The sequence below is a fragment of the Cotesia typhae genome, unplaced genomic scaffold (assembly GCF_013202065.1).
Source record: "Cotesia typhae breed Kobodo isofemale line unplaced genomic scaffold, CoteBio_Ctyphae contig_5, whole genome shotgun sequence".
In the NCBI taxonomy this organism is placed as follows: domain Eukaryota; kingdom Metazoa; phylum Arthropoda; class Insecta; order Hymenoptera; family Braconidae; genus Cotesia; species Cotesia typhae.
In genome coordinates, this window is record NW_027423757.1 from 3,559,186 (window position 1) to 3,573,275 (window position 14,090).

Genomic DNA, 14,090 nt, shown 5'->3' on the forward strand with positions numbered 1-14,090 from the left:
TTTAGAAATAAAATTACATGGGTACTCAGGGTAGAAAGATATAATTTCGGTGAGGTTATGGGATTACAGTTCAACGAAATACACCTAGTTACCCTCGAGTATGACCGAGTGTCGTCAGATTCGTTTAAGTCGTTGTATACGATATAAATCAAGTGACAAGCGGTTGATTTATTGCTGCCAAAATATTCTGCTGTCAATCTATGCTAAGAAGAAAGATAGTAAGAGTAATAGAACATAGTATAGAACACACGTATCACAGATATATGTGTATGTAATTGCTGTCACTGGGTCACTGGGTAATATTTTGTGAATATAATTTATAATATTAAATACAAGCTGAACAATGTTTGAGGGTGCAGTGGCAGCTTTTTTAAATCGTCTCTTAGGAAGATATGTCGAGGATCTTGACACTGAACAATTTAATGTAGGAATATTCTCAGGTGAAACGTACCTGACGGATCTTAAGCTGAAACCAGAGGCCTTGGTATGTTTATTTTTTATGACATTAAAGTTAGCTGTCACTTGACAATTTTTTAATTTTTTTTTTAAATAAATTTGCTCCAAGAAAAATTTTTTTTTAAATTACATTTGTAGTTTTTTAAAATTTCTAAATGTCAATTTTTTTTATAATTTTTTTTTGTCATAATTTATTTGTTACAAAAATTCTTAAAATTATCAACTATCTGCTAAGTTAATTTTCATAAAAATTTTATTTAAAAACGTTTCATAAGATTGCTAATGTAATTTTTTTTTTTAATGTTTTCTTAGTAGTAATTTACTTGTAAAAATCCAAAAAATGACAGATGTCTTGCTAATTTTAGTTTCATAGAATGGTTTCTACTTATTACTTTTATTATGGTTTACCTAAAATTTATTACATTGACATGACATGAAAGTTAGCTGTTACTTGGTTAATTTTTAATTTCATCTAACAATTAAATTAATTCTAAAAAATTATTTAAGAAAAATTGCATTTTTAATTTCTTTAAATTTCTACATGTAAATTTTTGTTTTTTAATTTTTTTGCCATAATTTATTTGTCAACAAAAGTTCTAAAATTAATTAAATATCTGCTAAATGAATTTTCATTATATTGACTAATTTATTAATAATTTATTTTTAGTATCAGCTTGGGTTACCGATTAGAATAGAGATTGGTATTATTGGAAAGGTATCTTTAAAAATACCATGGGCAGGTCTATTTTCTCAACCAATTATTTTGTGTATAGAGGTAATTAATTTCATTTGCTTTGCTATTATATATATTTTTCTCAATAATTTTATTAATGATAGAATGACATGTATATTTGATTAATTATAGGATATTTATATTGTTACTGTACCGTCAATGTCTGGGATTTATGATCCGGAAATACAAAAAAAATTGATGCGCGCCTCAAAGAGGAAAGTCTTGGAAGATTTGGAAGGTGATGGATTACTTCGTTCAGGTCAGTTAATTACTCAATATACAATTTTCTCATTAAACAATTTTGGTTTCAGTTGATTAAAAAATAGTTTTGATTATTAAATACAATATTGACTTGTAGTAAATTAAATAAAATGTTGCAGGATTACCTTCGGGCCTTCTTGACAATTTGATGGCATCAGTTGTTAAAAATTTTCAGATAACAGTAAATAATGTTCATGTAAGATATGAAGAAACTTTTTCTGATGGTTTTAAAATTGCTTGTGGATTATGTCTGCAAAGTTTTTCTATGGCTACTACTAACAAGTACGTTCAAAATAACTTTTTTTTCAGCAACGTAAATAGGTTTAATTTTGCCGTTGAATGATCGGTTATTATAAATAATATTTTATTGATTTTTTTTATAGCAAATGGAAACCTGGCGTTACTCCAGTTACCTCAACATCAGTATATCAATTAATACGCGTGGAATCCCTTAGTTTATACTTAAATCCAAATGGAAATTCTTCATTACCATTTTATCCAAAAATATGGGATTTTACAAATCTTTTGGCCTGGAAAGCAGTTATGCATCGTTCTTTAAGAACTTTTGCTATAAATAGTGAAGAATTTCAATTTCGTAAGTTTAAAATTAAATATGTTTTAAAAATAAATTTCTTTAAAATTAATTTTTAAAATCACTTTTAGTTATTAAGCCTTTTACAACTAAAATCAAAGTGATTATGAATCAAAGTAGCGAAGGACAAACTGCTAGAATGTTAGTTGACATTGTACTTCAAGACATTGCAATGCAAATATCCGACAAGCAATTTGCTGCATTTTGTTTACTGTGGGAATCACTTCAGCAAGGCTCCGTAGAAAGGTTGACTTATTTTTGATATAGAATTTTTTTTTTTTTTTTTTTTTTTTTTTTTCTATAAAATCATTTACTTATACATTCATCCTTTTTTTAGAACAAAATTAATTCAAAAATGTCACCCAGTCGTTAAAATATCTGAAAACTCAAAAGCTTGGTGGCACTACGCTTGCACAGCTATTCTTGAACAAAATATTAGGCCTTATACTTGGAAATATATAAAAACTCACCGTGAAAATTATAAAGTTTATAAAGAAACATTTATACAAGGTTTATTAAGACCAAATGATACTGAATTAAAATTAGATTTACAGAAGTACGAAGATTGCTTAACAATTTTAAATATTATTATTGCAAGAGAACATGCTAAAATTGAATTAAAAGAAAATTATCCGGATTGTGTAACTGTTGAGTCTGGATCAAACATCAAACTTGCTGTTAATTGTGAAAAAATTCAAGAAATTTGCGGTATACCGAGTAGTCCGAAGCCAAATAATACAAATAACAATGAGTCTAAATTTAAGCTAGAATTAATGCCTAAATATATAGAAAAAAAATACAATTTTACATTAGCTAATTGGTCATTTAGTTTATTCAGCAATGATCGTGAAATTCTTGTGACAACAATAACACAGTTTTTAACCAGCATAGAAACTCGACCTGAATGCTTAGCTTACAAAATATCAGCTCGTGCTGAAAGTCTTGTTATTGAAGGAGCTTCGTCAGAAAATGACTTGATACCTCTTGTCACAGCGGATAATATTTTAACAGGGAATGCGGCTGTTAATTTTTTAGCGATAGATTTTGAAAAAAATCCGCCAAACTCGGACTTTAATTATGACATAAATGTTAGATTAGAAGCATTTGAAGTAACTTATCACAAATACGCAATGCTAGAAATATTCAATTTGTTTAAACGTAATAAATCTCACGTTCAGCATTTAGCGTGTAGCCTCCAACGTGGCTATAAAAGAACAAAAAGTAAATGTATTACGCTTATTAACTCAATAATGAATCGAAGATTAAGAATAAATCTAAAATTAGATATTAAAGGTCCGTATTTTGTTTTCCCGGATAACGGTTCTATACAAGAAGGAGAGCATATTCTTATACTTGATTTAGGTAGAATGACGCTTAAAACAGAATTACAAGCTGTAGAAGTACAACTAGAAGATGCAACACTAATGGAATTAGAAGAATTGCTTTATGATCGTATTCATATAGTTTTAACTGATAGTCAAATGTTGATATGTCATACTGGTGATGATTGGCGTGAATCACGGAGTTGGAAAGACTCTGAAAATCATGTTATACCTAAAATACAATCAAATGTTACCGTGTCTTTTAGTATTAAACCTGATTATCGTTTGCTACCAAAATTAAAGCTCAACGTATCTATTTCTACATTGAAAATAAATTTATCTAAGCATAAATTACTTTGTTTCAATGAATTTTTAAATCTAATATCGATACCAAATCTTGATGACATTGAAGAATTCCGACAAAGTCTACTAAAAATTCAAGAAGAAACAAGTGAATTTATTTCACTTTCATCTGAACAATTAATTCGTGTAAGAACAATCGTAGCTCTGTCATCATTTATTTTGGGCCGAGACGTGTCTAATTATTCTACTGTTTTACCATCAACAATAATGACCGAATCGGAAAAAAGTATTGTTTCTTCTTCGGAATTTAGTGAAGAAGATCTTGAACAGTGGATTAAATCAGTCAATTATTCTGGATTTGATGATAACATCTCACCACACAATCATGTTAATTTGTTACTTAGAATAGTAATAGGTGAATTGTGTATTCATGCATGTAGTACAAGTAACGGTAGAGAAAAACCTTATTTAATTCTACGTCTCTGTACACTTTACTTGGAATCTGCAATAATGGAGTACGGACCAGCTTTTCAGCTAGGAGTGGGTACTATTGTTCTTGCTGACAAAACAAACGCCGGAATTACAGGGTCTTATCTTGAGCTTATATCAACTGACGGCTCATATGATATTATCGGTATGTCTTATCGTAAAGTTCGAGCTAATTGTCCGGATTTTAAATCACATTTTAAGAGCATTGAACAATCGCTAGTATTCAATATACGTAATCTTAATGTTGTTTTTCACCAACAAGCTTTTCTTAAGATTAAAGACTACTGTGACGATTTAAAAACTATACCATTTCCTGGACAGATACCGAATATCATTGAAATAATAAAGTATGCATTTAATTTCTTAAAAAAAAATGAAGACGATCCGCCGGTACCGCCTGGCGCTATCAAACTCAGTTATTCGGCGAGACTTCATACATTTGTACTGCGACTTTGTACTAAAGACATGGATCTTATGGAAATTCGTGTATTGGGATTAGAAAGTGACTGCATTTATAACGCGAATGAGAGAATGATATTAACAGCATACCTTCGTGGGCTTGCTATTGAAGATCTTAGTGAAATTACCCTTTACTCGAAAATTCTTACTACTGACGACGATAAAGTATTTGATCTCAAGTATGTGAGACATGCACCCAAACTTTATTCAGCATCTGAAATGAAAGCGAGCGACGACGTTAAAACCGATGGAAGTTTTAAGCTTTCATTTGGAAAAATAAATTGTATATTGTTATCAGAAGTATTTCGGGATTGTCGGCATTTTATAGAACCTTTTATACATCTTATTAAATCAATTATGCCGACTCAGGCATCTCAGCTTTTTGTTTACTGGAGTGTTGAAGAGTTGAGAAAAAGTGCCACGAAATTACGAATTTTCATTGATTTTCAAGTCCCAACGTTTCTTTTGCCGCAGGCAAGAGATGTGCCCAATGTCATAGTTTTAGATCTGGGCATTCTGACGATTGAAAATTTTTTTAAGATAAATGAAAAGATACGAACCACTGATGAAAGCATTCGGGAAAATTATTCGTCTATCCTGGACAATATCTTGATTAAATTTTTTTCTATGACTTTGTCACGAGCTATCATGACACTCGCTGGTGTCTTAAAAATCCAAGTAAATTTATTTCATCTTATAACTTGCTTATTTAATTTAAAATGAAATTTTTTACATTTAATAAAATAACATTTTTTTTTAAGGAACCAATTATAGAGCCTGTTCAAATTAGGTTGGATGTAAAGAGAAATATTGAATGTCGTAATAAAACAGGACTTCAAATATACGGTCTTTGTGAGATTATTGGATCAGTGGACTTACTTATGATTAACTTAAGTCAGAAAGATCTCGCGTCAATTTTAATCATTTGGGAAGATAATTTATCAAAAATAATCGCAATTCATCAAAATGATACAATTGCCAATGAATCTTTGAAAAAAAAAATTAATTTCGAAAATGAAGCAACGGTTAAAAAACTCGAGGTCTTTTTTATTCAAGATGGAAATCCAATTCGTGAGATAAATATGAAAATTACTTTTGATGGATTACAATTTAATTTGTTTACAGACTCAGACGAGGTACTTACCTATTTGTATAGTCATCTATTTTCATTTGTCAATTTTATTTTTATTTATTTATTATTTTTAGTATGATTTATTACAATTTGTATTAAGCAACCATTTTTTGCATCACTCTACGTAGACATTAAAGTTATGTAAGGTTTTTATTTATTATTTTTTTTAATTTTTATTAATTGATTTTTTGTTTACAAAAATTTATGTTAGTCATAAAAAATGAAGTTATGTTGAATATTAATCTTTTTTTTTTAATTAATCATTACAACAGGTGTTGAGTTCGCCAGTACGTGACTTGAATGACGGCTTAGGAAAGCTTACTCTTGGTGAAATAATCATGACTTTTGAGTTATACAGCAATAAAAGTATGAGTATGAAAGTCTCTTTAAGAACTTGCATTCTAGAAGACACAAGAAAAGAAGAAACAGTAATTCGCAAGTACGCATAATTTTTAACGTACATGGAAAGACCAAGATGACACTAGATATCATTCCAGATTATACTGAGTAAAAAAAAATTTCAGGTAGTAGCTAGTATAATCCAGATTACAATGAGTATAATCCAGATATCACACAGTATAATCTGGATTATACTAGGTACTATCTGAAATTTTTTTTTTCACCACAGATATCACTGATTATAATCTGGGATGATATCCAGTGTCATCTTATTCTTTCCGTGTACCAAGATTATTTTTTATAATATTTATAACAATAAAAATGATGGTAACAATAATACTTGATATTTTAGAATAATCCAATCACCAGCAAAATCAGCAGGACTGAATTTTGAATCTTGTATCTCAGTATCCGAACCACCAGTATTTGACTTTACTTTCACACAAGCTCCAGCAGGCGATCAGTGCATTGATATGCTCATTGAAGAAACTCGATTCAACTTATCAATTCCATTTTTACTACAGCTAACTCGTTATTTTGTTGATTCCCTGCCTGCTGAACCACCAGATACAGGTGTTGTCAATGAAGCGTATGAAGGACATGCAGAGAATCCTGTTGAGAAGAAAAAAGTATTCCGAAGATTTTCAACTCAAAATGCAACAGATTTATCCGAACAATCAGGTAATAAAAATTATAATCTTTTACAAGAAAATAATAGTTAAAATGAAATAAATGAAAAATTATCAATAGGTACATCGGTGTCTATACGAGTACGTAAACCAGAAGTTTTATTGTTTGGAAATTTGAAAGCTAGCAATGCCCATGCGATCCTGGTCCAAGCAGAGCTAACAATCGAGTATAGTCGTCATGCAGGAATATCATCTATTGTATGTATGTTGTCAAACGTCTGCGCTAAAAGCAAAAGTCAAGAGCGATATCGTCGTCAAGCACCGCAATCTGTGCTACATCCCTGTGACATCGAAATCAGCGCCAAAGAGAAATCCCCAGACGACCGAGCGCAAATATGTCTCGATGTGAGCCCAGTCAATATTCATCTGTCCGCCGGAGTCATCTGCACATTCAGCCAAGTGAGCATCGTTTGTCTGTGTCTCAGCTTTGTCGTCGTTTAGAAACAAAAATTAATGTTTAATGTATCCGTGAACGGCACGTTGTGTTGTGGTATTAATGCTTAATAATTAGACCTTAATAATAATTAAAGTAATGAAAATTAATTTTTCTATAAATAAAAAATCAAATGTTAAATTGTTTTGAGTAGATTTTGAACGATGCTGCCGGAATTTTTCGAATCATCGATGCCAAATTTGATAACAAAAATGGAAGCTTGGAATCAAATTCGCACATCGATCTCTGGTCTCCAAAGAAAATTTTTTCGGTCCCTTGTAAACGCAACAGTCAGGAACGTAAGTTATATCTATTAATACTCTTAAAATTAAAATATGCAGATTTTTATCTAGGAATTTACAGATTCGTTGATCAACTCAGCAGCGTTGGTGAATGAACACTCAACACGAGTGAGAATTTTTAACTTGAAACCAGTTGTTATTCATCTGGTCTTTGAAATGGAAGAAACTATTGAACGTATTCCTATGATAAAAGTTGAAATTGAAGTAGGTGCTACAATCAGCTCTGTCGATGATAGATTTCAACTTGAATCTAATTTAAAAATTCATGCATTTTGTTATAATCACAATCGAGGTAATTGGGAACCTTTAATTGAACTCTGTACACAAGACGATGTTGCTTATAATCCATGGGAATTGACAATACGAGTGAGTGCGCAATGAATTATTTTAAAAGTTTTAAAAATTAATTTTTAATAATTAAAAATTTCATTTTTTTTGCGAAAGGCTTATCAAGTTGAAGCACATGAGCTTAGCTCCTGCTGCCGTCACTCTTGGAATCAAATAAAAAAATCAACACCAAAAAGACGAAGAACTGAAAATTACAACAGTGATGACGATCAAAGTAACGAAGATATGATTTTTATAAGACCCAATTCTAATCTTACGTCAAAAATAAGTTGTAATGATTCATTTTTATCAATATTTTTAGTGAAATTTTTATCTTCTACTATAAAAAAAAATTATTGATAAAATTTCAGTACCAGAGTACACGTTTGAACACGATGATGATTCAGATTCTAACGAAGAAGAGGGTTCTGAAAAATTAGCTAGGAGTTTTAGTCATTTATTTACAAAAGATCAAAGTGACGAAGATGATGACAGTGATTCCGACCGTTCTAGTAAATGTGAAGACGAAGGTCTTGAATTAACCCCTGATCATGTGACTGAAATAAGTATGTTTTTGTTTTGAAATTTCATGGTTTTTTCTTATCTTATAATTTATTTGTATTATTTACTAGATGACTGCCTACATGACCACACGTTAATTAAAAGTGACTGTTGGGCAAACTATATTATTATTAATGCAGAAGAGCGGCTTAATTTCACTGTCACCAAAAATACTATAGATATTTTTGATATTATTCTGGAATTATTTTCAAAAAGTTGTACGGAAATTCCGATTGTTCCTACAAATGTTGGAAAATTGAATTTACTTAACAAAATTGGGCATACTAGTAAGATAGAATTGCGAGCTGAAGAAAAAGTAATTTTGCTAAAAACATTTATTAAGAGTTTCTTTTTTTTATAATTTTATATTTTTAGTAACTAATATTGTCATTTATAGGGAAATAGTAATAATATTAGTCGATTAATAGCAAGTAAAGAATTCAAAATTAAAGATGATTCTCCTGTCAGTGCTCCAAGTAGTCCTGAGAGTGAGAACAATATTTTTGGTGAACAATATATAGAATACGGGTTTATGGACCAAGATGATAAGTCTTACGATAATTCTCTTAATAATTTAGTTATCTTTCCTGATCAATCTTCGGTCAATATTTACAACAGTTTGACCGAAGAGAGTCTAAGGATTTACATTGATGGTATGCTTTCATTAGTAAGAATTATGAAAAAATTATAGTTGCTTAATTTTAAAATTAATTTTTATTTTTTTAATCAATTGCATAGACTTTGAAGAATCAGTGATTTTTTGTCCTAAATGGCAAGGATATAAATTAATACCGTTACGTCCGGCAAAGCACGACGTTAGATATCATCTAGTTGTTGAAGTAACCACCAATCACCATTTACATCGAACAATAACTGTTCGATCGCCTCTTCAATTTCGTAATGAAACCTCTTATATGTTGGGGCTGTATTACAAAAAACAATTAGCTGAGCAATTACAACTTGAGCACATTGGTGAAACTTTAAATCCATTTGACGACAGTATGAGGATAGCTGTCATTGAGCCTCATGATATTTACAATGTTCCTATGTATATTACTTATCATTTTCCCATTCATATCATGCCTGTACATTTTGGGTAAGTTTAATAAATAAAATTTTGATAAAGTTATAAAATAACAAAAAAAAATTTAATTTATAAATAACAGAGAATATCAAGTAAGTGACCGCGGAATATCCTGGAAAGAATTATGTGAGCATTTAAATACTCCTCGTGATATTTATTGTCAATCTAAAGATAGGAATTCAAACTCAATATTTGGAGTTAAAGTAACTTGTACTGAGCATCCAAAATTCGAGAGAATTAATTGCCAAGTGCCACAGTATCTCATCAGCATTGTTCCACCTATAGTATTTGATAATAAACTACCATTTGTTATTGACGTTGATGTTCCATCAATAGATTATGAAGTTAGAATCGAACCAGGAGAACGGATAAATGTTTATTCAATAAAATGTGACAATGACACTACGATTAATTTTAAAATTAAAAGTTACGTTGGTGCCCAATGGGCTGGAACATTTAAATTAAACTCAGAATTAGAGAGAAAATTAATTAAAATGTTTGCGGACGGCGATACAGATGCTGTTTGGAGGCCATTTATGTTGTGTGTTGAATTAAATAAACTAAGTAGTTGGACAGTTGTTATTTATTCCGAGTATTGGATTATTAATAAAACGGGATTACCTTTGAAAATTCAAGTAATTTATCAATATAACTATTTTTTTTTATGTTGTAATTAATTAATTAATTAAAATAAAATAATTTACAGGAAACTTTGTCAAATACCGTCGAAATTCCTGGTGAAGACTTGATAGTTTTTTCTCAAAAGAAAAATCGTCGTAAGCTTGTGATGCTAAAAGTTCATCAATCGGATTGGTCAATGTCATTTGGCCTGGATGCAATAAGTTCAATGTCTCTGATAGTTTGCAAAGACGTTGAACGTAAACGAAAGTACAGAATACTTGCAGAAATAGCTAATTCAACATTATCACCAAATTTTACTAAAATTGTAACCTTTTTACCTTATTTCTTCGTGAAAAATAATACCAAACGAGCTTTAAGGTTCATGGAAGAAAACGAAGATGCTGATTTATGGAACGATTTGCCAGCAGGACAAGGTACCGCATTCTGGCCTTACACAGAGTCCATGAGAATGAGAGTTAAATGGAAGAACAGCCAACTAGTATCCCAGCATTTTGATTTTACTAACATTGGAAAAATTGTCCTAAGAATGGAAAATGGATCAGCTCTGTGCGTTGATGTGAAAGGAGGAAATAATTCTCCTTTCCGAATAATTTTTGAAAAATACGAGTGCGGAGATGCACCGGTACGAGTTGATAATCTCTGTGATGATTTATTTTTAAAATTAAATCAAGTTAATTTAGGACAAGTAGCTTTACTCAGTCCTTTCCAAAGTGTTCTTTATACGTGGGATGATCCTACAGAAATAAGAGAACTCGTATGGAATATTTACAATAGTAAAACTAAAAGTTATACCGCACAATTTTATACTGATGGCTACGGACAAGAGACTGTTACGTTTCGAACATTAAAACGATCACCAGTTATGCCTCACTCAAATTCTATTACTAAAAAATATCCAAATGATACTAAATTTGCGCATTCTGTTAATTCGACGTCACTTTGTAGTAGCAGTGATGATTCTGACAGTGAGGCAGAGGCTAATGCTCCAACTATGGAGAAAGTTCAAAAAAATAAAGCTATTGTTTATTGGATAAGTTATGCTGAAAAGAAACAACGAGTTTTAATGTTTACTCAGGATGAAAATACATTTTTAAAAGCTAAAAGTCTTGTGGACCCTGAGTGCAGTAAAAATGAAGTATTTTTAGCTCTGGCAGGAATTGGTTTAAGTATTATAGCAGAGTCGCAAATACCTAATACAAACGGACGGGAATTAGCATACGTTAGTATAACAGATTCAGCTGCTCACTGGGAATTAGACATTGGAAAACGTTGGAAAGCATTGACATTAGAACTTAACGCATGGATGGAAGACAAATACAAAAATTCATCCAATAATATTGAGTTTGATAATTATATTAATGTTAATTTTGCTAAAATGCACATGACTAAACCGTTCTTTGGTAAACTTCGTCGCACATATTCACCTGGGATTTGGATTCACTTGAGAAAATCAAATACACTGACCTACGTACAGGGAAATATTCACAGGATACAAATTGACAATCAATTACATGATGCTATTATCCCAATTATTCTTCGACCTGGATCAAAAAAATGTTTCAGTAATAGCTCAGGAATACCAAGATTGAAACACTGCATTGAATTTTTCTGTTTAAAACAAACTAAGAGTACTCATGATGTTTACAAAAAAATAAATTTAATCATACGCGAGTTTCATGTTAATTTACAAGAAGAATTTCTTATCCGATTGATCAAAGATTTATTTCCCAAAAAAAAAGACGCTACTAAACATTCACTTGCATCAAGATTAAAAACCGATTTATCGAATGTTTATGTTTCTTTACCTTGTCTGCCAGATAAACAGAATCGCAATCGTAGTAATATTATTGAACTTGTGTATATTGCACCTATACAATTGCATGTTAAATTTTTGGCGTCTGCTGAAGCAAGAGTTATTAGTCAAGACCCGATGGATTATTGTAATATTATTCGAATGATGTTTGCATATGCCAACAAAGGAACATTTTTAAAACAAGCTGAGTTCAGGTTACCTCACTATGAACGTATTGACACTATGATGGACAATGAAGAATGGTTATTAGATGCATGGAAAAATTATAAATCCGAACTGAGACATCAGTTTAATGTATTAATACTGTCAATGACAGTCTTGGGTAATCCTTATAGCTACAACTTTAAATGCCCTGGAGATAGTTTCTATGACACGGATACTTTAGTTATACAGGGCGATGAAACGGCTGAGAAACTCAGCTATAACGTGGCATACCTTTTAGGATATTCGTGTATGGACGGCCTATTTACTCCCATTATCAACATTAATTTATTTGAAACAGAAACATCTCGTAATAAGGTAAAATAAAATTATTATCTGAGTTAATTGGCTGCCCAATTTCAAAACACAGTAATTGACAATTTGAAGATTTTTAAAAATTTTTCTTCTCACAGAGAAAGAACAAGATAATACTGGATATTATCCCAGATTATACTGAGTAAAAAAAAATTTCAGATAGTAGCTAGTATAATCCAGATTACAATGAGTATAATCCAGATAGTAACTAGTATAATCCAAATTACAATGGGTATAATCCAGATATTACACAGTATAATCTGGATTATACTAGGTACGATCTGAAATTTTTTTTCACCACAGATATCATTGAGTATAATCTGGGATGATATCCAGTGTCATCTTATTCTTTCCATGCAAGCGACACAAATTTTCTATTGTTAAATTTAAGTTGACAATTATTAATTTTTTAATTTCTTGTTGAGTAAAATCTATCAAAGAGTCAACATTTTTTTTTGTGACGCTTGGGTTATTAAAAAATAAATTTGCGCGCCAAATTGATAAAAAATTTGATTTATGAATAAAAAATACTTGAATGTAAATATTGCTAAAAAAAATTATTCGAAATTAAGGTCTAAAAGTTATCAGAAATGCAGCAATAGTGAAAAAAATCAGGTATTAAAATTTTGCAGTGACTGTGTTTTAAAACTGGACAGCCATAATGTCAACAACAAAAAATCTTCATAAAATTATAAAATTTATAAATTTTTACAGAGAAAAATTTCACGATTCGAGAGTACAGACACTCCGTTATCGGCGTTAACACTGGATAGATCATATTCAATCGGTGTTGAATTAGAAATGTCTGGCTTGATAGTCAAGCCATCAGATAGTAAAATTTTATATATTATAATTTATTGTACATAATTTTATTAATATGAATTTTAATTTTTGTTTAATAATTATTTCATGTTAGATACTCATCAGGAAGAATTAAAATATTCTTTAAAAGCTCTCAGCAAAGGAATAATTGGAATATCTAAATTAGAGGACGGAAAATCTTCATTAAGAATTCAACCTGGTTTAATATTAGACACGATAAAAAGAGCTCAAGAAATGGGATATAATTTTATATCACGAATACGCTTTCCTCGTTATATTAATCCGTACCTGGTAAAATTGATTGCTTAAATTAATATTTTTAATTCATAATTAAGAAATTATTTAAGTGTGTAATTTTTTTCTTTTAGGCAGTAGAACTATACTCAACTTACAAAGCTCGTGGAATGTATCTTTTAAACACAATAATAAAGAGTGAATATGCGAATGCTGAAATTTACTGGGCTCATGCTGCACTTTCTAATGACGGAAAACACATAGCTCTTGTGTCTTTACAGTAAATATTTTTTTTTATTCTATAATTATGATATTGTTGAATGTATGAAATTAAATATTTAATTTACTCCAGGAAAATTTATCTCGTGGAAAAACGATGCAGCATTTGGGCGTCTTGGCACGTTGCATGGTCCATCGAAACTAAAGAACTTATAGAACCACCTGTTGTTGATGGAAATAAACTTATTCTTCATGTGAATAAAATATCACAGGTAATTACAAAATAAATTTTTATTATTTTA

General features: G+C 30.4%; 1 protein-coding gene across 1 annotated transcript in view; it reads left to right on the forward strand.

Annotated features, from left to right (window-relative positions):
• Positions 1–14,090, forward strand: part of LOC141531130 (intermembrane lipid transfer protein VPS13A) — a 17,020-nt gene continuing 2,930 nt past the window's right edge. The window contains exons 1-24 of the mRNA XM_074248665.1: positions 1–484; positions 1,124–1,231; positions 1,322–1,448; positions 1,570–1,732; positions 1,834–2,045; positions 2,114–2,288; positions 2,380–5,293; positions 5,377–5,751; positions 6,020–6,186; positions 6,499–6,827; positions 6,897–7,234; positions 7,423–7,567; positions 7,632–7,936; positions 8,015–8,189; positions 8,269–8,463; positions 8,530–8,774; positions 8,856–9,111; positions 9,197–9,554; positions 9,625–10,177; positions 10,249–12,516; positions 13,228–13,345; positions 13,430–13,626; positions 13,704–13,849; positions 13,922–14,060. Coding sequence (XP_074104766.1) covers positions 344–484; positions 1,124–1,231; positions 1,322–1,448; positions 1,570–1,732; positions 1,834–2,045; positions 2,114–2,288; positions 2,380–5,293; positions 5,377–5,751; positions 6,020–6,186; positions 6,499–6,827; positions 6,897–7,234; positions 7,423–7,567; positions 7,632–7,936; positions 8,015–8,189; positions 8,269–8,463; positions 8,530–8,774; positions 8,856–9,111; positions 9,197–9,554; positions 9,625–10,177; positions 10,249–12,516; positions 13,228–13,345; positions 13,430–13,626; positions 13,704–13,849; positions 13,922–14,060 — 10,149 coding nt within the window. The 5' untranslated portion in view covers positions 1–343. The remainder of the gene's footprint in view (positions 485–1,123; positions 1,232–1,321; positions 1,449–1,569; positions 1,733–1,833; positions 2,046–2,113; positions 2,289–2,379; positions 5,294–5,376; positions 5,752–6,019; positions 6,187–6,498; positions 6,828–6,896; positions 7,235–7,422; positions 7,568–7,631; positions 7,937–8,014; positions 8,190–8,268; positions 8,464–8,529; positions 8,775–8,855; positions 9,112–9,196; positions 9,555–9,624; positions 10,178–10,248; positions 12,517–13,227; positions 13,346–13,429; positions 13,627–13,703; positions 13,850–13,921; positions 14,061–14,090) is intronic.